Genomic DNA, 25,617 nt, shown 5'->3' on the forward strand with positions numbered 1-25,617 from the left:
TCAAAGCTGCACAATCTGCTTAATATGTTGAGGAAACCAATGAGCTAGGAAATGGTTTATAAACCTTATCCTGAAACATTACAGCATTTCTGTTGCTTCACAGTTGAACCTTATAGGCATACAAAGACAGTAAATTCATATACTTCAAGATCAGTGGAGTAAGAATGCTGTATTGGTAATATCTTTTCCCAGTATTTTGCAAGTTTTTACAACAAATACTTAGAACCCATGAAACATTTGGCAAAATTACTTAAAACTAAGAAAACTTTATCCCTAGAATAAGATACAAGATCCATGTAAGGAAAATAGACATGAAAATGAAAGAAAAAAGCATAAGAGAAGACATTTTCACAAAAGCCCTGGAAGTTCAAATCTAGCACAGAACTCCTTAAAAATCATGTAAAGCAATGAGTCGACTCCATATTTAAAGCCATTTTGGTTTTATCTATTGGGGTAGTCACTTTACATTATACCAAAAAGACTGCATAACGAATACAAGTGTCAAGAATCAGATTTTTATGGCACAAAAGGAACTTTTCCATTAACCTGCTTTCAGACTTGTTAAATACATAATTGAAGACAAAGAAACTAAGGCTACCACAAAATAATATTTGTATAATGATGTTAGTCTTTATTCAGCTTCTTAACTGACTCCTCCAGTCTGAAGGTGGAGAAGAATCTTTCCATTAATTTGTTCCAGTGATTTATTCTGGATGAAAAGATTCTTTTCCTACGTTTGACACAAATTTATCTTCTCATTTATATTGTTATTCAAAGTTCACATAAGCTTTAATGTTGTACCTTACAATGTATGGAATTTAAGATTAAAATAAAACTCTACTCTTAACATAACCTTTTCTATAATGTAAAAATATTCTACATGTTTAACATACCAAGAATGTTAAGCGTTCACTTTGGGGAAAACCTATTTTATGTATTTTTCAGTACAAACCCAACTGTTAATGTTTTGTATTAATGTATCCCTGTTAAGTTGGGTGCCACCCAGTGTTCACCTTCTGCAACTACAGCCTGACACTACTGTACTTAAAGCATAGAAGAGCTATGCATACAAGACAGTTTTTAACAACTGCAAATTTGAGATGCTGCTTACTTTTTATCTTTACTTCTCCCCTACCCCCTCCACTGCGGCAAATTTACATCTTTGAAATAATGAGTGTTTTTAATTATCAAAATCAGTATAAAAATAGCAGCATGCTACTAGACATGAAAAGCAGATTCATCATGCATTATGAGTTTAAATGCAGATTTCTGCTTTCCTTTTATATTATCAAAATCTTTTTAAAGTTAACATCAAGGCAAGGGGTATAAGGACAGACAGTGCATAGTATGACTTGACACTAATCTGAACTGGGTACTTGTATTTAATCAAAATCCATGATAATTACAGGGTAAACAATTTTTATTTCAAAATACAAGTTTAACTGGAATTGTAGTGATGAAAGCAGAAGAAGGAAAAATGCAGTCTTTTACAGCCTATGTCACTGTATCTCACTTACATCCAGAGGTAAAAGCTCTAATTGGCGAAGAGACAAAATATTTGTGGCGTTTCATTGAACCTTTGTGATAATCCAGCATTATCCATTTCTAAAGAAATATAAATACTTTAAAACAAACATTGAAAATAAATCCTTTTGATGTAACAAACTACACTCTTTACCGAGAATTTTCAGTCTTCTTAAAAGAAAGGGACTTCACCCAAAAAATAATCGAAATATCAATGTAGAACAATCCTTGGAGGAAAAAAGTTGGAATGTAAACCTCTGTTCCAAATTAGATCTGAAAAGCAAAAACACCACACCATATATTTAATCCACATGCATTTTTCATCAAGCAGCTCACTCTTTAAGCTATTTTTACTGTTCAACAGAAGACTTCCTGAACCCCATACAGTACTGTTTTTGCCTCAACTTATATCCCATTTTCTTAACATGTGAACAATTACTCTCCTCTTATGTTTCCCCCACCCCCGTTAGGATACTATAGTTATTCAGGTGAGCAATTCTGCCAATATAATTATGCATAAATAGTACAGACATAAATTAGCCCACAATTCTCAAAAAAGCAAACAAAACAGAGTTTAAGGGTAACTTCTCTAAGTAGTGACTATCCAAATTAATGTGGTAGCAAAACGAATGGTTTTCTAACCCTTCTTCTGACATAAACAACAAAGGAAAGGTTCCACCAAGTCTTTCATGTTAACTATAACCTTGGAAGCCGCACTTCGTTCTAGGTAGACTAGATCCTCAGGAGGTTATTCACATTTTATCTATGTCTTTTCCTTTCTTAAAGCATTGTATTAATATTATATTGCATAGCTGACAGAAACTTAAAAACAATCACAGCTGCTCACTTAAATACATTATCCCACATAAAGATCCATTAGTTTGCAAATTTTATTCTTTCAATATTTCTACATCTATTTATCACTTTTACATCTTACAATAGCTTCATTATTAAAAGCATGCAATACTACAAAGTGTTTCTAGCTTTGGTAAGCTAAATCTTCAGTAAGCTCAACGATGGTCCAAAGTGCCATTTTCAAAAGTCTGAACAAAAATTCATCAAGACTTTGATATTTTAAAATATTTCATCTAATGCGTCATATAGTGAGAACCTCAAAAAAGTCAAAATAATGTAAGCATTTAAAGAGAGTTAGTCATAAGACCAACTCAGAGAGAGAGAGGACTAAAAAGATGAAGAATTAAAACATAATAATATACTTAGAACAGTCTATCTGATTAAGTTAACTCACTGGCTCAGTAAGTTACTACTTATCCTCTCAGCCAGTTGACCCTGCACACATTCATCTCTCAACTGCAAAATAAAAGTGCATCATCTTAGAAAAAATTTCACAGCAGATTCTACTTCTGCAATTTATTACATAATTTGAATTGTAACAATTTTACTACTACAATTTAAGAATGTGCATAGTCAGTTACTACGGCTTAGTGGTAAGCAGTAACACAAATGATCGTGACGATCTATAAATTCAGGATTATGGTTAACTTTAGTAACTACTAAGATGCAGCTTTTTATGATTTTTATGTAAACAAAAATGGAGACTTAAAGTCTTTGTTTTTTTAAAAACAGAACTCCCTCAATTATTTCTGTAGCTATTATTAGATAGTGAGGTTGTTAAAACTACAGAGGAATTGGAAAGGTGAAACCCGCACATGTTCATGCAATTCCCCGAAACACCTATATAACCCTGTGACCTGTTCCAGCAGTTAGTGTCCAATGTAGTTTGCATCAGCAGGTCATGGCTCACCCTGCCTCGACTGAAGCGGCCACAGCTGCCCTACATGGCACAGGAGCTGATTCACCAATCTTTGTGCCTGCTCCCTAAGAGGTCTTTCTGGCCTACTGTGCAGGGGATGCAAGGAAATCCTACCAGTCCGCTAAACCTTCTTATATCATCTACTTTGCTTTCCATCACGAGCTTGTTTTAAGGAGCTTACACTTCAGAGAGCAGTACTGAGGGCTACTCAGCCAGCTACATCCATGTATGTAGTCGTCGACTCTTGTAACTGCAACTCCTCGCGTGTGCACACACACACATCTGAGCACACACACACGTATGTACACACTCACAATCATTTGAATGGACACTGCTCTGTAACTCTAGGTCTTCAGGGATTTTCTTTTAGGCATCTTAAGGGTAATGAAAAGACTGCTCTCCACGTATGTTTTAATAGTACAACACTAAGCATACTATTTGCTTAGAGGTCAACTAGAGGATGATTGTAGGACAGAAGACAGAACAGAAAGCTGGCATGCATACATCCACATCACTTTCTGAAGCAGTCCCTGAGAAGGTGAGCTATTCTGAACATCAATGTATTATTTTACTTGCTCTAAAACAAGGAAAAACAGCTTTTCGCCAAAGATGACAGTTTCAAGCATATGATACAAAATGTATGTTTACTACTTACGTCATCGATATCTTCATCGTCATCTCCAATATCATCAAACTGGATTTCATCATCATCTCCAGGACCAAATGTGTCTGTTTCATTGATTTTAGCTAAAAAGGAATTTAGAGAAGTTAAGGAGTGCATTCACACCAAGTCAAGACAGATTGAATATTCTTGTCCAATATGAACTTCCAATTTGAAGTGAAAAGATTCTTACCATGTTCTGGAAGCTCCCCATATGCTTTCAGACTTCTGGCTTCATCTGCATTGTACTTTAGAATAACATCAGCCTTGTTATCCTAAAGAAGAATTTATTAGAATTTATCAGTCATCTATGAAGAAAAAACCTCCCTATTAACCTCAGCAGACTAGTAACACCTATCTTACTTACAGCAGAATATCACCTATCTTATTTACAGAAGAATATTGTGTTCCTCCTTCCCCTCCAGTTCCTTTAAATGTGAAGTAAAAAATGGTCATTTGTAGAATATCTTCATTTCTTCTGGGTAATAACTTAATTTTCTCCTACTATAAGTAATTTGAGAAGTTGTTTCATGCCTTTGAAACTAATCTTTCTTCTAAGAACGCACCTAGTAAGGTGTTTGGTGGTCAGTCAGAAAGTGTCAAAACTTCCTAGTTTTAAGTAGTTTAATATATACAGTAAATGACAGTATCTTAAATGTTTTACAACTCCAATGTACGTTTCAGAAGCAGAATCCATCTTCAAACAACTGATGACACAACACTAAAATTAATGAAAAGCATTTACGTAATGAAAATTTGACAACTGTTTTCCACTAACCTTTACATTAGGTAAAATTATGCTACTCCATTTTTGGAAATTTCACTAGAAACTAATCACTGATTAATCGGACTCTTAAGGTAAAAGCCTAAACATCAAGGCTCCAAAATTCTGATTATCACAATAAAATGTTTGGTGCTTGGCGCCATCTCCCTTATATCACAGGATCCAAGCATCAAACAGCTACACCTGGGCAAAAAAGGTCAGGTCTGATGCCAATAAGCACCTTCACTCACAAAGTCTCAGGGTGCAATTTGGAAGAAGTTGAACCAGGATTTGTCACCTACTCATGACAATCCTTCTGTAATACAAGGAAACTAAAAGTCATGATTTAGCAAAACTAAATACAAAGTCAGGGAAAGTTAGATGGGCATTTCCTCACAATACCTGCTGCAACTTAACATTAAGTAAAGCTGTTTGTAAGATATTCTGCATTGGCAAATTACACTGAATTTTTACCTGGTAGTCTCTTAAGCCAACCAATATAATATCAGATGTATTTATCCAAACCTGGAAGAGAAAACATGTTATATTGCAGGAATTCGACTTTTGTTGTCTAACAGAAGAGTCAAACAGCACATGTAGGTTTACTGAGAGACACGAAACATTTCACTACAGCCACCATTTTCACTTTCTAACCAGTAAACTGGAAATATCCAATTTCATATTTTAACAGCAAAACCAGAGTCATAAATACTCATATTATTTCACATGTTAAGGAGCTATTACTAAAGTAAATCAAGCTTCTTTGAAGACCTGCTAGCCAACAAGGTGGTTATTAAGTCATAACTTCAGAGAAAACAGAAATAATGCATCAAGCCACCACACTGTGAACTGAGCTCCATGAGGGCAAAAATGAAAGAAAAACCTGATGAAGGGGGTGATGGACAAGCACAGTGAAAAGCACAAGAAAATGAATGACGTTTTTTCTAGTAACTGACTATGCTAATCAGTCAAACCAAAGCCAGAAGCCTGCAAAACAGGACATGCTAATTTAAATACACAAGATAGTTCTATCCCACATCAGCTTGATTTTTTTGGAGATGGAATATATTTCAGATGAGACTTCCTTTCTTTTAGACACAAGGAACAGCTAAGCGATGCTTTCTGTAGCAAGAAATTAATTCTGCTGCACCTAGCATTTATTTGTGTACATTCCTCATTACCTTCAACAATTCAAGTAGCAAGTGTATTGCAGGCAGCTAGCAGGGCTCACACTGATGCCAAGATCTGTGCATTCACAGGTCTCCAAAAACAGACAGGTGGAACAATCCAGAATGAACACAGGGAATGTCTGCTTCTACTGAGAACAGACTATCTATCTGAGGGGACCTCCTCCATACCGTATACCAGCAGAGGACAGAAGGCTGTAACACCTGTCAAGGGCACAAGGGGATACCATCCAAAGATGGCGAAGTTAAGACTGCAAACACATACACCTGGGTTCCTTGAAGGTACAAACTTTTGCAGATCAGCTTTGCACAAATATATTTTCAGAACTGATAAAGTGGACAATGAAGTGATGGCATCTGAGGTGCCTGTGGGAAGCTATAAAGAAACTTTCCCAAACTGCCCTTATTGAACTATTCTCAGGTAAGTGACCCAGTAAGATGACTATAATCGTTCAGTTCCTTCAAAGATCAAACTAAGTGGGGTATCAAACCCTGATTCTTACCCATTTTGGGAAACGGCATATAAAAAAGGTGGCTTTGGACAACCCTTTTGCACCTTTATTTTCCTATGCTGGTTGTCAATCTTCATGTTAACAGAAGTTCTCCTGCTAAGCTAAGCACTGATCTAGTCTCAGATGTAACATGCTGATTTTCCAAATAGTCATCAAGTTCCCCATCTACAATTAGGGAGCTTTCTAATATTTTATATACATATAAGTTTCTAGAATATGAAAAAGTCTTATTTCATAAGCAGCCAAAAAATCTCCGCTGAAATATACACATCCAAAGCAGCCCTTCAACTACAAGCTTCACTCAAAATCCAAAGACTGCTTAATTTGTGCTGGCAAAACAGAAGGACAAACTAGTTTACTATCAAAAAAAAAGAAGTTTAAGATATTAAGTACAGTAGAAATATTAACTTTTTTAATGAGCTACATATGTAAATTTTTACAATTACTTCTCATGCATAGCACCACTGTTCTCTATTGCAATGCCTCAGAATTACCTTTTTTCTTAGTTTCCCTCTAATATGACATAACCTCTTCACACCATCAAAACATAATGCCTCCAGTCTTCCATTGCCTAACATCTTGATCACCTGGGCATATTCTGAAAGAGACGGTAACATACAGCAAAACGTCTAAACAAACACAGCTTCATGAAACAACCAATAACTTTTGCCACTGTAACCAAAATTTGCTGTAACATTTTATCAAGCACCAACAGCTGAGAGAGTTTGATCAGCCACACAGGCTGCTGAATGTATCGGTTTTCGTATCATTGTTGATGTTAACATTTTCAAACACTGCTCATTCTTGGTTGTATCCATGCTTTTGTTCCCTCTGAAATGCTTACTACAGATAATTTTTAGAGCTATCAAGTCACACTCAGAGTTTGAAAGTTTATGACAGCATCACAGCGCCTGTCCTAACGGACAAAATCTCATGCTATCATTCAGGGAAGAGGAGAAAGCAGCACATCCTGTATACCCCACTGACACTCTGAATCCCTTCTGCAGAGGCTCTGCAGAAGAAAATGCTGTTCTTGAAAGGACATGTTCCGGTGTTCTCAGAAACTGCCTGAAAGGCAAGTACCAGGCTTCCCCTGAAAGCTATGAAGCTCCTCTCCAACATCCACCCTCAATCTCTCACCTTGGATTTAATCTCCTTCCCCTCATCGCGTTCCAGAAATCACTACTGAAGTACTTCACAAACACTATTAAAGTTTGCAGCATAATGTATTACCATTTAACTGAAAAGAATAAAGCTTGTAAGCATTATAACATTATTATTATACGGCCTGCAAGAATTATAACATTATCTGACTGCCCATACTAGCCAGGAAAAAAAATTGTCTCAGTTAGCCAGAGCTGTATTTCAATATTCTAAAATCTCTCCTTAGCACAAGCTAGATAGTCCAACAAACCACATGAGAATATTAGTAAGAATAATGTTTCATTGCTGCTCATGTCTTGGACAGGTGCACTCTGCTGGTTTAAAAAGTGGCTGGATGGCTGGGCCCAAAGAGTGGTGGTAAATGGGGTTAAATCCAGTTGGTGGCCGGTCACAAGTGGTGTTCCCCAGGGCTCAGTTTTGGGGCCAGTTCTGTTTAGTATCTTTATCAATGATCTGGACAACGGGATCGAGTGCACCCTCAGTAAGTTTGCAGGTGACACCAAGTTGGGCGGGAGTGTTGATCTGCTCGAGGGTAGGAAGGCTCTGCAGAGGGATCTGGACAGGCTGGATCGATGGGCCGAGGCCAACTGTATGAGGTTCAACAAGGCCAAGTGCCGGGTCCTACACCTGGGTCACAACAGACCCAGGCAATTCTACAGGCTTGGGGAAGAGTGGCTGGAAAGCTGCCCTGCAGAAAAGGACCTGGGGGTGCTGGTTGACAGCTGGCCGAGTATGAGCCAGCAGTGTGCCCAGGTGGCCAAGAAGGCCAACAGCATCCTGGCCTGTATCAGAAACAGTGTGGCCAGCAGGAGTAGGGAAGAGATTGTCCCCCTGTACTCAGCACTGGTGAGGCCGCACCTCGAATCCTGTGTTCAGTGTTGTGTCCCTCACTGCAAGAAGGACATTGAGGTGCTGGAGCGTGTCCAGGGAAGGGCAACGAAGCTGGTGAGGGGTCTGGAGCACAAGTCTTAGGAGTTAGGAGGAGTGGCTGAGGGAACTGGGGTTGTTCAGTCTGGAGAAGAGAAGGCTGAGGGGAGACCTTATCACTCTCTACAACTACCTGAAAGGGGGTTGCAGAGAGGTGGGTGTTGGTCTCTCCTCCCATGTAACTAGCGATAGAACGAGAGGAAATGGCCTCAAGTTGCACCAGGGGAGGTTTAGATTGGATATTAGGAAAAATTTCTTCATCGAAAGGGTTGTCAGGCATTGGAACAGGCTGCCCAGGGAAGTGGTTGAGTCACCACCCCTGGAGGTATTTAAAAGACATGTAGATGTGGCACTTAGGGACATGGTTTAGTGGTGGACTTGGCAGTGTCAGGTTAATGGTTGGACTCGATGATCTTAAAGGTCTTTTCCAACCTAAATGATTCCATGATTAATGAGATTTTGCTTGGGAGTTGAAAACGGTTTTAACTTTTATAGATGCATCAAAATCAACTCCTTTTTTGCTTACATCTGTTACAGAATATCAGAAAGCTTAAAAAACTAGTTCAGTGGTCACTTCTTTTACAGTAATTTAAGTCAGTACTTTTCCTGTATTTCTAACAAACAACTGATTAACTGGTCATTAGGCAAGTACTTGCATATATGTAAGCGACCACAAGAGTGTGACACACAAGACAGGATAAGCCAAAAGGGAGGTGAGCTCACTGTCACCAAAAGGCAGGGGAGAAGGGAATCCTAGTCATCATCCTCCAGCTGAATACTCCTGTGGCTTACTTTACCTGACAACATTCAAGTAAGGACCTTACCTACTGCTCCTATCAATTTAGTAATTGTTAGACATCCCAACCCAGGAGCCAATTCAACCAAACCATCAGGGGTCAGTGGAAGAACAGCGAGATGTACTGTTCTGCCAGGTCAGTGACTCTGGAGAGCTCATCGAAGGATCCAAGAAATGTTACAGTTGGTATAAAACAGAAAGTGGGACTGTGCATCCAAGAGACAACAACTACTGGCAACACTGAACTACATCAGCTAAGCTAGCTGCTTACAGACCCTCACGCAGAGCAACTCAAGGGATTTCTAGGGAATGTTTACATACATCACAACAAGGCCAAGTAGAGGCAAGCTTCATTCTTAAGTGGTGAAGCTATTTGAAATTTCCCTTTTCCTAACGTCTTCCTCCTACACTCAATGTGTCATTTAGAATTCAAATACAACCCCAGTAAAAATACCTCTCTTTATTCCACAATAACTTTGTATTTCTCAGACATCCAGATGTTTTCTTTGTGTATCAACTTCCAATGTACGTCACTTACAATATCTGACTGAAAACAATGGCATTGCTATATTATAGTTAAAAACTCACCTTGCCCGTCTTCCTTGAACACCAGTTCTCTTTTTTCTGATTCATTCTCATTCTTACCTCGTCGCCTATTTTTACCTCCTTTGCCTAAATTAAAAGGGAGGGGGGGAAAGAACATGTGTTACTATCTGTGAATACAGTGAATGAAATAATCAGACTTACAGGGATTTCTGTGCTTGTTCTCTACATGGCTATTTTATGTATCCTATCCAGATCCAGATTTTTTGCTAGCTTTTAACAGTCTTAGCTCTAAATTTTTAACTGAGTAGCAACATCGTAATCAAAAGATTAGAGCCTCCACTATTTAAGACGTCCTGGTTACTCTGGAGTGCCAGTAGCCTTCAACAAGGATTCGCACAAGATCGCCATTTTCAGTTTTTTTGACTGCTGCTACTTAATACCTCATAAACAATGGTGGGATAACCTGATGCACGTAACCATCAAAGAGCAGAAAAATAACTTGAGAAGTTACGGTGGTGTTGAAATCCCTGAAATACTCAGAGGAAAGCTTACACTCCAAGTGAAGCAGCCCTTTTTAAAAGGCACACACGTGGCAACAGGATTAGATGCTCTTCATGAAGACGCAGAAGAGCAACTCACATTTCCCCCCCGGTAAAAAGCTGCTGTTCCCTTCCTCTCACTTTTTCTTCTTGTCCTTTAAGCAGCGGCATGGGGGAAAAGGGAGAAGCAGCAGTCCCCAGCGAGCGCACGGAGGGGCACGCACACCCGGCCGCTTCCTCAGCGGCCGCCCGCAAGGGGCTGCGGGCAGGGCCCTCCCTGACAGCCAACCCCCGCCAGGGCCTCCACCTCCCGGCCGGCCAGGCCCCAGAGGCCTCCGACACGCCGCCGGGCCGCGTACGACCGGGGCCAGGCCGGGACCCGCGCCCGAGAAGGGCCGGGAGCGGGAACCGGCCCAGGGGACCCGGCCGGCACAGGGTGGCGGTGGGCGGGAGGGCTCCTCCGCCCCCTCCCCGCCCCGCCCGCGGGCACCAGGCCGCGGCGGCTCCCACGTGAGAGGCGGCGGCGGGCGGGGGGGCGTCCCCGGGCCTCCCCAGCGCGGCCGCGCCCGGGCCCGGCCTCGTCGCTACGGCGAAGGGACGGGCTGCCGCGGAAGGCCCAGCGGAGAGGAGGGCGCCTCACCTTTATTCTTGGGCATGGCGCCGGGCGCTCCGCCGCGGAGAGGCTGGAGGCAGGGACTGCGGCAAGGGCGGCGGCTGGGGCTTCACGCGGCTGCCGCGAGGCGGAGGCGGGCGGCGGCTCCGGGCGGGACGGACGGCTGCTCCTCGCGCGGCAGGACCGGCGCCGGGGCTGCGGCTGACTCGTGCGTTCCAACCGCTGACGCCGCTCCGACCCACAGCGCCCCCTGGCGCGCGGGCGGGCTCGCCGCCTCCCGGCAGCACCGCCTCTACGCACGCGCCCCGCGGAGCGAGCGCGCATGCGCCTCGATCCCTCCGGGCAGCCTGCCCGCTCCCGGCGGCGTAGCGATGTCGGGGGGACACACCTCAATAAGCGTGGTGATCGGCGGGCGCCGCGCGATTGGCCAGGACTCCGGTTCGGGCGGGCAGCGGCGGCCAATCAGGAGCTCCAGGAGGCGGCTGTCTGCGCGAGCGGCGGCGCTGGGCGGGCTGGGGCGGGGCAGCGCACCCGCGGGGCGCCGTGGTCTCTACCGACAGGCGCACGGACCGAACCGGGCCACGGAAACGTCGCCACGGAGCTTTGGGCTTTTTTTTTTTCCACAACGCCGACCCCAAAGAACGGTGCTGGCGGGCGCCCTGCTGCCCCCCACGGCAGCCCGCCGCCTGCAGCCGCCGCTCCCCCCGCTCCGGCGCCGGGCCCAGCATCGGCTTCGGGAACGGCAGGTGGTGGGGAGTGCTTTCTGTGGTGGATTTTAAGGACAAGGAGGTCTCGCACCTCTGCCCGGAGGAGCAGGCAGCGCAGGTCCAGCGAGCCTGGGGAAACCTCGCACCTCTCCGGGAGGAAAAACGTTGTTACCAACCTGAGCGGTTACAAACGGGAGGGTGCGACTGGGGGAAGGGCTGAAGTAAGGCAAGATGGTATCATCAGGAGCCCATGTTATTTCGACCCACCTTTCTTCCTTTCCAGAGCTTCTCAAGGCTTACCGATTATCCCGTTTACTCGAAAATTCATTTTGAAGTGTTTTTAGACAGGCAGGATAAAGCCTTGTGTGGGCACAGGGCTGCACCGATACACACCTCAGATCCAAGGTGTGAATTTCACTTCAGAGGGAACGCCACCCTCTCTCCTCGCCCTTCTGTCACCAAACCTCTCTTCATGTCCTCTTGCAGCTTTCTTCTGGTACACTTAGCAAGACCTCTGGTTACATGCCTCATACATTCTCTATCACAATTACTGTAATTTTATGTAGATGATGCAAACTTTTAAAAACCTTCCCTCTTGTCCAGGTTGCAAGGCTAAAAAGAATTACTTTTGCAAGCTTCCAAGTTATGTGAGCTGCTGAAACACGTAGGCATATTGTTTATTGAGTACTTATCCATATATTCTCTTTTTTCAACTGTTTAAATGGTCATTAATTATCAAACATGCCTCTATTTTCAGTGGCCAGAGCACTGCAGGCATTGCAAGTATTATGTAGCAGCCTCCCTTTAAGTTGTACTTTACAGTCGACTGGAGCCTTTACAGGGCATTGAAAAACAAGTTTCTTGCACTTCGGTCTTGCTGCGTTACATATTGGGGTCTATAGCATCTGCTGAACACAAGTGTTTTTTCTTCGGCTCCCTACTTACCTTACTAATAGTGATCTAACTAAACATGCTGTAATACAGTGACATTTTAACTGACAAACACTTGCTTATAAAAACTTTCTGTTTGGAAATGCACACTTAATATGCTGCAAATGTAGTTCAGTGTTAGTGATGAACAAACAACAACTTTTATAACTTGGCAGAACCAATGATTAACCAAAAGAGCACTTTAAGATGGTTGAAAGTTTATTCATAGTAGAAATTTCAATTTCTTTTGAAGACTACAAAACCTGCCATTAGACAGGAGTACAAGCAATGATACCTTTCCAGAACTGCTCTTAGTTACATCTGAAACAGTTCTAATTACACATTAATAGCATGATTGGAACATTTCCTAGTTCAGACTCTGAATAAAACAATCATTTAAAGTACTCAGTACAATTTTATTTTTTTGCTACTAGCATTTCAGTTCTAAGACAGCAGTGCCAAGCATCTAACAGATGCTATTGTAATGGTCTAGAACAAGGTACAATACCACTGATTTCCTGGAACCGTACCTTAGACTCACTTACATGCCATGCTGAGAAAACTAGTATAAAGTATGATTGTACAGAATTGTAGAAAAATATTTTATCTGTGATTTTGTCATTTTTTAAAAACGTTTTAAGTAGACTTCCCCCCCAACTAGGTTGCAAAATAATTACATCCCTCATAAGTACACCTTCCCTTTGATTAGGTCGAGAGTATCAAGATAAAGCTAATCATTTACATTATTTTCATAAGCGAAAATTCATCTATTAACCATCGCTGCTTACTAAGGACCAACATACTTTGAATCCTTTCCTTCCAATAATAGAAAAGCACAGCTTTAGTTGATACACCGCATTTACAAAAGCAAAACACACACAAAAAGATCCCAGACATGTAAATCTATTTTCTTAGGCCCTTGTCTCTTTAGAAAAAAGCTTTAAATATTCTCTTGAAAAACTCCTTGTAAGTTTCATTCAACATTATAGTGATTATGAACAAAGAACTTTGCCCTTACTGGATATAGATGGCATTTAATGAGTATTGCAACTACACTTTTCCCTCTGTTTTCTCATGCTCTCAAGCACAGTAAGTGGTAATTTCACACTAAAAAAATAAACCATGGCCTACATATAGAAAATTCACCTGTATCTGCAGTTCTCCCTTTTTATGCTCTATGACTCTGTATCCTCGAGTCATGCTTTGCAGACCAAGAAGCAGTCCAGCAATGAATTTACACAGTGTGTCATATATCCTCACATCCTGATAGGTGCTGGGATTCAAAGAAGCGTTATGTGGATTTCTTTATAGCTTCTAACTGCAGCTACAAAACCATAAAAATAAATGTGAAAGTTGTGAACATGGATCCAAAACAGGAGATAAGGCATATAAAACCATGTAAGTCTAGCCTGTAAAATAGATGTTTAAGCCCCCGCATAGATGGGCCCTTCATACATTAGTAGGCCTCTATACCTCTGTTTAGAAAGTAACTTAAAAAAATAGTGGATCTAGACTTCAACACATCTGAGTTAGCATGTGCTAAACTGCCCTGTTTTATTAGCATTTAAAATGTTCATGCTGCTAATACATGACATAGTAGCAACATCTGTAAAGCCTAGACTAAATTAACAGCTTACTTGAGAATGTACATACCTAAAATGTAGGAGTTTACTTTGCTTCACCATTCACTTTGGCTAATGACCAGCGAGCTTGAGGGCCACAAAATAAGGCTAAAATAAAATTACGGAAAGTAATTTTATATAATTTTAACATAGATATTACCAATAGTGAAGCAGCTTAACACTCCCTTCTTTTGGTCTGTTCTTCGCCAGGTACCTATATATACACTCTGAGGACACACGAGAAATTCCTTCCTGAACTGAAATGCTATTACTGACACCCTAGCAAGTACTGTCACCCCTTTATCTCAGCAGTATCAATTTTAAATCTTGTTTGTTGACTAGATACAACAATCTTCAGATTAACACATTTAAAAGCCACTCCAGAAGGTATGGCTTCTAGATTTTGATAAGCCTGACTTGCGATCGCTCACAGAGCTGAAAATTCATTTTCTGAAAGGTAAGGTTTTACTCAATTCCTCTGGAACTGCAGACACCGTCAAAGAAAAATTAAAATGGCCTTTTTCTGCCTCTGGTTAAAGATGTTTCTTGAAGGAAGTGTACAGCTAAAGGGAACTTCAGTGCTAGAGCACCAAGTAAGGGAAAAATGCTAATTGCTTGGAAGAGCTATGTGTTCAAATTTCTGTGTGTTCAAATTTCTGAGATCTATGGTGATTTAAGAATACTCGTTCATAAAACCAATTCCTTAATTATATGACGGATTAAATATTTAACAGATTTTTAAGGGCAAGAAAAGTGGGATCCTTTGCAAGTCTAACAAAGGAAGCTTCCCCAAGGAACTTGGAAAAACTTGTCACAGAAGGAACACTTTCACATTCATTTAGAGCAAATCTGTGGTGTCATAAAGATGATTCTCCCTTTCAACAAACCTCTGATGACTAACCACCATAAAAGAAATTTAATACCACTAAATCCAGAAAATACCTTCTTATGCAAAACACAAAATTGCACCTGTTAATTTTTAAATTATATTGTTCACATAGAGGTCTTCACCCAGATCTATATTTATTAAAGCTTGAATTCCCAATAGCCATTTTCATATCTGGAATGAGTTGATGTAGCATACCATTTTGGTGGAGTGGGACACTCACTGAATTCAAACACATTCTAGTGTACCTTCTCATGTGAGCAATTTGATCTTTCAAGACTAGCCATCAAGATGTGCCTTTAATTACTTAAGACACCGAGAGGCCAGGAGTATTAAAACTTTATATTAGTATTTAAAATTAGTCTTTCAACCTCATTACAAACTTGATTCCATCTGGGGAAAAGTGAGAACACTCACTCTGAAGAGCTTTGTTTCACCTGACTGGGACAATACTATTTTTATGGTAAATTATAATGACCCTTTTCTAACGTCAGACAGATCTGGATGACTATCCTCTCATTTTGCTTTGGCTGTCAATTAAAATTGTCAGAAAATAACTGACAGAACATTAGATCCATCAGTTTTGCAACTGCATTGAATGCAGTTTAAACCTACTTTTTGCAGGCTTCTGCTTACTAGCGGACAATATGTTTTGCTTTATCTTCAATGCTGCCTTTCTTCTTATAATGCCAATATTCACTGAACAAATCCTTTGCAGCTTAAACAAAAGTCACAGAATAGAGATAAAATATTAACAATGGATTATAAGAATAAACAATATAGAAATGTCCTCTATCAGAAAGTGTTTAGCAATGATTCCTGAGTCCAGAGATTAGATGGGAGAGAATAAAAGGGAGGGGAAGTGGAACAAAAGACAAGAGTGAGATATGAAGCAAGTTATCTTTTCTCTGGGTTATATTACCTATTGTATATATTGTATGGTGAGAGACCCACTGTTTAAATTTTGAATACTATAAACAGTGTCCTGATCTTCATAACATGACATGCAGCATCAAAAACATGGAAATGTAGAAAAGACATAGGCAAAAGAGAGAAATACATATTCATAGTATTACATTCAATAGCTGTTTAACAGTCAGGCTTCTTTTAGAGCTGTCCAACAATTACTGATTAATCCAGGTAAACTGTTTAATCAGACTTAATTGTCAAAAATGATTAATAATATCTAAGTAAAACAAGGCATGTATACATTAAAGAAAACAGCACAGGAATGTACTGCTTGTGAACTGTTTACAAAAACATACAAAATGTTGGATGGCACAAAGTATATAGTGCTAATATAAACAGATTGTTTAAGCTAAGTGCTTAACATAAACTGTCCATCTCTACCTGTAACAAAGAATATCTTAGGGGACAAAAAATATTCCTTATAAAAATAATGCTATGTGGTGCAGAGTGCTTTATTCAGTGTATTTTTGACAGAGGTGGCATTCATAATTCTTCTGGTTTATTCAATCGTGAACATGACTGTTTTCATTGTGTTTTCACTTGTCACTCCATTTGAAGCTCCAGTAAGATCAGTAACTTGCCATCAACAGTTTAAAGCGAGAATAGATGAAAGCAGTAGCAGCAGCAGGAGCAGCAGCATTATAGGTACCAGCTGGGACAGAGTGTGCTTGCAGGTATCTGTCAGATATGTGCTACCTGTCGCCATGATTTGTGCTATCATCTTATGCCATGGTACCAAATATCTTGTTGAGGTCACTTCACAGGGCTGTTGAGGTAATTTTTTTTATACCTCTCCTCTGAGCAAGAGTAGAACGGCCGACTGGCTCCAAAACCGGTGACTGATTACGATTCAAAGCAGAATAAGTTGCTGCCATTGCACCCTGTGGGGCAGAGGGGAAAAAAAACCAAGAAAAGTACGTTGTGACTGATACACACACTAGAGTTCACACTGCACTAAGCGCCAGAGATTCTGAACAAATTTTACCTTCCAGTCTACTGTCATCTACAAAACAGAAACATACCACTGCATTATTTAAATACCAGCAGTGTTTGGAGTGAGTGCTTTTAGGGTAATAAATAGTTTTTAGATCAATGTAAAGCAATTTTACCTTGCTTAAAAAACCAAACCCAGATTGCTAAATTAAGTTCACTCTCCATGCTTTGTGAAATAGTTGGGGAATGAAACCCCCTTGGTGGGCTGTGTCTACTTATCACTTATATAACCGTTTCAGTTTTCAACAAAATATTTAAAAATGGCCCACATGATTCAGCACATTAAGATTTATTTAAATAAAATGTTAGAAAGTTATGAGCCATGGGATCAGAACTTCCCCTCTTTCCACTTGTGTTTTTGGATGCTAGAAATTTCTAATAGCTGACTCAGAGTGTTAATTGTATTCTTCAGATCCCTTTTATGTTGCACAACAGAGATTCTTGGATGCAGGATTGAAGGCAGGGTGGAATACGGAGAAGCAGAATTCAATTATTTTTGATTTCTCTCTTCTTGTTCAAAGTGAAAAAAATTATCAGGGTCAAAACCAGATTGTGTTTCAGACAGAACGCAAAACAGTATACCATATTAACTAACACTGCCTTTTTCACTTCTTTTTAGCTTATACTGTGATCATGAAGTATACTGTTTTCTTTTAGTCACTGATGATTAACCTCCTCTGAAACTGTAAAATTAGCTGAACTATTTTCTCCCATATAGTCACCTGGCAACATTTTCCCTATCAGAAGAATGATTTCTTCTATGCCAGTTTCAGAAGGAAGTTAAGCCTCCCAATGTAAGTGACTCCAATAAATTTCAAACCCAAGAAAATGAAAGCCTTTTTCAAATGTCTTAGATTTATTCTCCATGACTTGGTTCTCATGAAATTCTATTACATATTACAAGTTCACTTTATGGCTTAGTGCAACTCCCAGTCATAACGATACTAATAGTATTTAGAGGAAACACATGCCACAGTAACTTTTTTTTTTTAAATCCTTTTGTTTACACTAATTTTGGTTAAACAGCAAGCTTAACAAGCATCTACTTACCTTCACTAAATGGGGAGCATCCTGCCTGTTCAGCTGGTATTGAGGCAACTGGTCACAGTGAACTATCCAGGGGTGACTAAGAACTTGGGCTGCAGTCAATCTTTGATGTGGGTCAACATGAAGCATTTTTGAAACAAGGTCCTGTCAATAATATACAGAGTCAATGCAAATAACAGTAAAACTTCGGCTTTAAAACAGTTTATAGTTTAAAACTGAAGATTCTAGTGGTATAAAAATACGTTCAAAACATCAGTTTGAAACAGCTGAAAAACTGCCCAGCAATGCTAACAATGTATCTTTTAATTATATAACTTAATGGATGTTTGGTAACACAACAGGAAAGTATCCAATTAAGTTAGGCAAAACACACAAACATAAAAATATGCAGATTGGGCTACAGTTGAAGCCCCACTATACCAGAATTTATATTTTTTTTAACAGTGACAAATAGCAGTTATGTAGGAAATTAGTATTGAAAAATGAGCAATGGAGGAAATAGAGATGATCCTTCCCTTTGCATGTTTCCCCAGTGTTGACTAATCCTTCAACAACTGTGCAAGTTGAAGGTTGAATTTTAGTACCCCGCTGGCCATAAACATACCCTTAGTGATTTTTACCTCATGCCCTCTGAACTCATTTTGCTGCTTATAGTTTTGCTTTTCCCCCTTCTCAAACACCTTTCACAGCTGCTTCACAATTAAGTTGTGAACCACAGGAACAGGTATTTATTTTTATTTGTTTTTTAACTTCTGCACAATATATTAATTGAATGATTCCTGATTTCCCTAATTAAATCATATGAGAAAAAAGGAGTTAGTCTTTCCTTCTTTGTATCATCAGTGAAATGATCTCTTTTGTCTGTCATGTCAGTCAACTCTACTGAGATGAAACACCTTATTCTCTTTACTCTCTTTACATGGAAGTGGCTCTCGACATCTGAAAAGATTTTCAGCTTTGTTTTGGTAAATCCTTTTCTATGACATTTTCAACTTCTACTTTATCTTTTTCAAATTATGGTAGTGCAAATTGCATACAACACTTAAGATGTTGAAAACAAATTTATAGAGCAGCATAATATTTTATAGATGACTTCAGATGTCAGTCAGTAAGGGTAAAGCATAAATAACATTTCTACATTAAGCTATTACCTGTGGAGAAACACATCTAGTTGACTACAACTGGATTTAAGATAATTTAAGTTACATTAGCAATACTGGTCATTTTAATTTTCTTTGTTTTGTAATTCAAATTAAGAATTTGAACATAAAGATAGTATTAAAAAGGAATGTAAGATTTTTTCATAGCTGACAGGTTTTGGATCATTCTAGACTCCCAAGTACAACTGAGCAGAAGGGCACTGAAGGAAGAAAAAGCTGGTGCTACCAGATTAGTGTAAACATGTTATTCTAACAAGTTGATTTGTCAATCAAATGAATGACATGATTTGTGGGAAAATGGTTGAGTTATGAGAACAGTACCTTAGAAAACACATCAACAAATCAATTAGCAAGAAAAAGCACAATATATGTAAACAATTTTGGGGGAAAACTTTAGCATTACTGTAGCTACACAGAATGAACATAAAGGATATTACATACTTAAGTTTAGAGTCTACTTGCTGTAAAAAGTGTACTTCTAAAAAAATTAAGTTGTCTAAAATTTTTACTTTGTACAAAAGCAGTAAAAAGAAGGTATAATACTTCAGTGGTTTTTGTTTTGTTTTTAAGTAGTTATAACATCCTTAAGGACCAAAAGTTCTTCAAGTACTTAAAAGAATAAACTGCTCAATTCCTAATGAAAGAGTATGAGATAAACTGTCTTGGGTAGCTCTGAAGAACTGACCCAAAAAGAAAAATGTAAAAAACTATATATTTTTCTATCCTGAATCAGTTAAGCATATGGTAATTATTGTAATATTTTCACTATCCTGATTTAGACTATCTGTATGATTTTTGAATGTCATGCTTCCACATGAAATTTCATTACAGCACTTCTCATCATGGATGATTGCACGTGTGTGAGTGCTGATAAAATACACTATATTTCTAAGGACACTGGTTAATGACTGTAAGGCACGCCTACATGCAAGTGACAGTTGAAACATGAAAGGATTGTAAATAGGAAACAAACTTCTAGGCACATAAAGGATCAGATCAGTATTTTAAAACAACAACAATGATAATGGGTGGCACTTACCCAGTCATATATGGGTAAGTTACTTACCCAGCAACATGTTACATTGCAATCCATTTCTCATCCCCCAAAAGATAAAGCAAGTGTACTTGCCTTAGCTGTATCTGAAACGGTATTCCAATAACCACCGCTGAGAGAGAACTTTCCACTGCCTATTCGGGCCAAAATCTCCTCTGGGGTATCATCAGGGCCATTTGCAAAAGGAGTGTAGCTATTTAACCAAACAATTTCAATATTAATAAGTTCCATAACCTGGACCTCAATAGTTATTATAGATCTGATCATAATATTCAGCAAGTTCGACATAATTATAGGCAACAAATAGTCAAATAGCTGTAAAAAGAAATTATTCTTAACACGTGAAAATGCATGGCACTGACTACATATCTGTTCTACTGTATGTATTCCCTCTATATCGTGTCTGAAAACCAGATTTTTCCTATAGCAGTCTAAGTACTGGTGGTTCCTGAATTACAGAAAGTAGTCCTCAGGTTTTCATATTTTAGTGAAGTAATAAAACAAGCTGTTATAAAATTAAATGTGAAGACTTTAAGATAAGTCTGAAAAAGAATAAATGCTGTTTTGATACTAGAGGAAGTAAAGTGCAGCAATTTGCCTTGCTTCACTATAAGCATTCTTGCTGTTACCAGAATATCCACAACCAAAAATGAGATATATTTAAAAACAAATATGTTTGTCACTTATTTATTTTAAAATGCCAAAATGTCTCTGATGATGTTAACTCTTAACCAAAGTGGCAATCTGAATAATCCAGCATAAAAATATAATCTATTTGGCAGGTGCAATAGCAACTATCTTTTGTACTTGTGGAACTACAGTTGAATTCATTATTCATAATACTTTATATAATTAATTTCTGTTGCATACATGAATGTATTTCTATTGCATTTATTATATCCTAACTGCATCACTTCAAACTATCCAGTGGCTGAATTTTGCACACAATCATGCTTCAATGCATTGCAATTATATTTGCAACACGTATTTCCTTCAACATATATGCTGCTTAGTCAGCTGATTTTCACATAAAACAATCAATTCTTACTCCTAAATCACCATAAAGCAGAAATTAAATATCTAAAATAGATGAGACATGAGAAACAAAGAATTTTTCACATCAGTCCCTGCAAACTTGGATTCTACTAAAGGCAAAGCATACTCTACCCCTGCTGAAGCCAAAGTTGAGATTAATTGATGCCTCGACAGAAACATCTTGAACAGTGGGCCCACATTTATTATTCTTTTTGTTTATACTGGTTTACTATTCTGCAGCAAAGCAAACTAAAACTACCCTTACCCGGTAAGCATTGTATAAAGTAGAACACCAAGGCTCCATATATCGCATGCAGCATCATAACCTTGCCTCTTTAAAACCTGAGGGAGACAAACATTTTTTCTGAAAAAATGCTTAGAAGTGCTTTGATTATGCCATAAAAGTAGCGAGATTTCAAATTTTTAGTGTTTACAAAGTGATTTCACTTGTTACACGAGAATGAAACAAATATCTAACTAGCAAAAAAGTCCCATCAAAACAAACCAAGGCATATAAGCTATCCTAGTATTTACCTCTGGTGCAACAAAATTTGCTGTGTAACATGGAGTCATCAGAAGACCATTTTCTGCTCGTAGTTGTTTTGCAAAGCCAAAATCACAAATTCGAATTGATTCTGGATTACCAGATTCATCAACATAAAGAATATTGCTAGGCTTCAGGTCTCTATGAACAACCTAAAAAAATAAAACAAACCACTAAATACAATAAGCTAAACATAGGAAAGGCTTTGTATTATAATTATCAATTCTGCTACTTAATTTCAAGCCTCCCATCAGCAATCCATTTCCAGATTTCCAGCTTCTAACATCAGCTGCAGTATCGTGATGCTCAGCGGTGTCTAGAGTACTACAATTCTAACTTGGAAACTCTAACTATAAACCCTCCCTCCAGACATCCCACTCTACCCAAATTTATGTGTACAGACAGTTCCGGATGTCTTGTTCTAATGGGTATTTTCTATTTTAACATGCATACCTACAAGGCTCTTTAAATCAGAACCTTTGGCTAGTAACACCTTTTGGAGTCACGGATGTCCATAGCTACTGATACGCCACCGTGCCACGTGACCACACTCTAGTTACTGCTGGAGTAACCCTCTATACTCCGTTCTCTTCATTCAGAGAATCTGAATCAATCTCAGAGCAAACATTTAAGGCCTAATTAAGGAAGAATTTTAATACAGTTCTGCCAAAAAATAATGAAATATGAAGGAGGTATTCTAATGGACTGGCATGTCAAAAAAAGCCTGTAGTGGTTCCCAAGTGGCTGTTTTGTAGGGGCCTGAGATGTAAATGCTTCACAAAAACTGCAGAAGCTGCCAAAGTTCTGGCAGAATGAATCTGATCTTATTTGAAGCTATTATGACAAGGCTTAATAAAACCTGGAATGCGCGAAGAGAATCTTCGAAATCAGATGACCTGTTATATTTTCTTCAGAAGACAAATTAGCCTGAAGTCTCTAGAAGCTTTGCTCTCTAAAGAAAAAGGGTCTATACTGCTGTAAGACAGTAGAATGGATCTAAATGTCCTCTTTTAAATATTTAAATAGACCTGCTATGAAGACCTTTATCCTCCTGATTGTCCTATGTATTTGATTAATATTAAACACAGCTTTGCATGGTTAAATTTGAATGAAAGACTAATTTCCTCTTGAAAAAGATTATGGTGAAACATTTCAAGAAGGTAATCACATTAGAACGAGACGATACCCCAAAACTCCTGCAAGTAAGTGATGCGCAGAATCAGAAGCTCTATGCATTCTTCCAGAAAGCTAGCAGTGTTTCAGGAAAGTAATTAATATAAGACCAAGAAGTAAAAGACTGCAGAGGGTCTGCAGACTGTAAAGCCATTTAACACGGTAAGTCTATTTAGCAGAGGCTTTTTCAGCATGCAAATACTTTTCAATTCTCAGATTTAACAAAACAAATACTTAAAATTATGGAAATAGGCACCTTGTAAACTGAAATATACAAAATGATATTAAAGAATTGGCATAGTAGATGTTAAGGGGAACATCCTGGCTTGAGATATCAGTGTAGAGAGAACTGGCTCCTGATAGCCCTCATTTTTTGGTGTTCAGATAGATTAGAATCTTTTTTTTCTCTAAGTAATGACTGAAACATCCTTTACTGCTCCAAGAGATAAAAGAAAAAAAACCTCACAGTTTTATTCTAGTTGGTGGTTTGATTTTTTTGAAATAGATCCTAAAAGGGGTAGAAAGGAAGAGGTGGGCAATGGAAGCAGCACAGAGCTGGGGATTTGGCAGACTGTTTCTAGAACTAGTCAGCTTGAGTTGTACTTTTTTTGGAAGAAGAGGAAGCAATTCTCAAGTGGGAGGAAGAGTAACAATCTAGTTCAAATCCAAACTCTAATTCCTAAGCAGTCAAAATTATGTCAAAGAATAAATAAAACACCTTCCTGTGTTACACTGTTTTCCCAAAGGTGAATTTTAAAAAGATGTCAGATTGTTTAGATTATATTGATATTTTGCACAGAAACAACATTTTATTTTAGAGCAAAGAAGAGAGCAAAACAATATGCAGAACGTTTCAGTTCTTTATTTCTTAGCATCATGTTTTTGGTTAGCATTCTCAATCATCTACGAGCATGCAGAAGCATTCTACTCCAAGATGACATGATACTTTTTGTTTATCCTTTTTATGATGTCTATTGTGCCAACCCTTAATTGTTGTATGCCGGCCCTAATACTTTTAGAATAGTTTGGCTGAGAGTTGGAAGCATTGCTTACCCTGAAGAGGAGGATTTCATTCCTTGCTTAGCTAATTTTTGAGTTCAAAAGTATCCTATGAATGTCCATGAGGAAACTCCTTTTTAGGAAGGGCTGTGGAGACTACACACAGGTTCAGAATCTGTCAAACAGATATTACCTAAAACCATATTCAAATGAGCTCCTCTGGTGTCCAAAGGAGCTACAAAAGGAAAACCCACTGAAGACAGGGAGGACTCTTCCAGATGAAAATCAGGCTACTGAAGTACTAATAATTTACATATATGGCCATCTTTCATGCGGAAGTGTACATAACATAAGATGACCTGAAAATTTCCAAAAGTAAAAGTTCCAAAGAGCATGTGATCTAATGCAAGTTACAATGCCAGTATTTACAAAGATCTACAGTAAAGAAACAAACAAAAGGCCCTAAAATCCCTTCCTTCACGCAAGAATACTGGGCCTTTTTTTGCCACCTGTGGTAAGAAGGAACAGAGTTATGATTTGTGTTATTCTATTATTTATATTTCCATACAGAAGGTATCGAGGTTTATTCGTAATTCCCATGGATGCTGCTGGCCAAAGATTCTAGTCTTGTGCACACAGGCTCACATAAAAACCCACACATGAGAAAGTGATTGAAGAAAGCCTGGAATCATAGAATAAGATACACCAGATAACTTTGATCATAAGTTTTCTGAAATAATAGCTTTCAGAAATGACAGTGTGTGCTGAATTGTTATTTGTTTCTTAAAATAATTTGAGTACTATCCATTCTGAAGCATCTTTTCTTGGATAATAACATTGAGTTTTAGCAACTTGTCTTTCTCCTTGCACCCACCCATACTTTCTGCTTTTTCCTCTACCTCCCTTTTTCTTGTTTACTTAAAAATGCAACATGACTTGTCATTTGTGCCATGCAATTGTCACACTTGCCTTCTCTTTGAACTACTTCCTCTGTCTCCAAATTAATTTCCTGAAGCATTAATTTTCTTTCTTGTAACAGTCCACTAAACTTCCAGACCCTATGGTGTGGGAGTTACAAGTCATAAACCATGTCCTTCAGAACCAAGAAGTGGAAGAAATTACAAGAGTGATAGGTGGAAAATACTCAATTTTCAGGGTTTATCACAGGATGGGGTTGGAATTACGTTAGGTCCCATGGCTAAGTAACAGCACTGGTCCTAGCACTTCTTCCTGGCTCGCTTTCTCTCATACCCTCTCTGTTAGTCTGCATATTCCACAGAACTGCTGATAGACTGCATGAAGGACAACAGAAACAGTTGCATCAGCTGTGTTATCTGGACATCTACATAGCTGAGGAGGAATGTTTTGATTTCAATATGAATTCCTGCTGCAGTGTAATTATTTACCAGAAATTACTTAATTACTGCACAGAAGAACATATAAATACATGGGTTTATACTTCCGAAAAAGAAGAACTTTAGCATCTATAAGC

General features: G+C 38.9%; 2 protein-coding genes across 2 annotated transcripts in view; both read right to left on the bottom strand.

Moving 5' to 3' along the window:
* Positions 1 to 605: 605 nt before the first annotated feature.
* On the bottom strand, positions 606 to 11,105 carry EIF1AX (eukaryotic translation initiation factor 1A X-linked). The gene is made up of 7 exons (XM_059816359.1): positions 11,034 to 11,105; positions 9,897 to 9,980; positions 6,916 to 7,019; positions 5,197 to 5,247; positions 4,153 to 4,234; positions 3,954 to 4,045; positions 606 to 1,797 (listed from the first exon to the last, which is right to left on the bottom strand). The coding sequence occupies exons 1-7, from the start codon at positions 11,047 to 11,049 to the stop codon at positions 1,792 to 1,794; spliced, it is 435 nt and encodes a 144-aa protein (XP_059672342.1). The 5' UTR covers positions 11,050 to 11,105; the 3' UTR covers positions 606 to 1,791.
* Positions 11,106 to 12,866: 1,761 nt separating this feature from the next.
* The window catches only part of RPS6KA3 (ribosomal protein S6 kinase A3), an 81,739-nt gene continuing 68,988 nt past the window's right edge, over positions 12,867 to 25,617 (bottom strand). The window contains exons 18-22 of the mRNA XM_059824684.1: positions 21,944 to 22,105; positions 21,675 to 21,751; positions 20,450 to 20,567; positions 18,164 to 18,304; positions 12,867 to 17,001 (exon numbers count right to left, since the gene is read on the bottom strand). Coding sequence (XP_059680667.1) covers positions 16,879 to 17,001; positions 18,164 to 18,304; positions 20,450 to 20,567; positions 21,675 to 21,751; positions 21,944 to 22,105 — 621 coding nt within the window. The 3' untranslated portion in view covers positions 12,867 to 16,878. The remainder of the gene's footprint in view (positions 17,002 to 18,163; positions 18,305 to 20,449; positions 20,568 to 21,674; positions 21,752 to 21,943; positions 22,106 to 25,617) is intronic.

This window comes from Gavia stellata, chromosome 1 (genome assembly GCF_030936135.1).
Source record: "Gavia stellata isolate bGavSte3 chromosome 1, bGavSte3.hap2, whole genome shotgun sequence".
NCBI lineage: Eukaryota > Metazoa > Chordata > Aves > Gaviiformes > Gaviidae > Gavia > Gavia stellata.

Bases quoted from the DNA above. Each gene is read 5' to 3' on its own strand.
- EIF1AX (XM_059816359.1), bottom strand. The intron at 7,020-9,896 runs GTGAGTTTTTAA...CGTCTCTTTCAG, and splicing joins GTTCAAGGAAGACGGGCAAG to AATATGCCCAGGTGATCAAG. The intron at 4,235-5,196 runs GTAAAAATTCAG...ATTCTTCTTTAG, and splicing joins TTGGCTTAAGAGACTACCAG to GATAACAAGGCTGATGTTAT.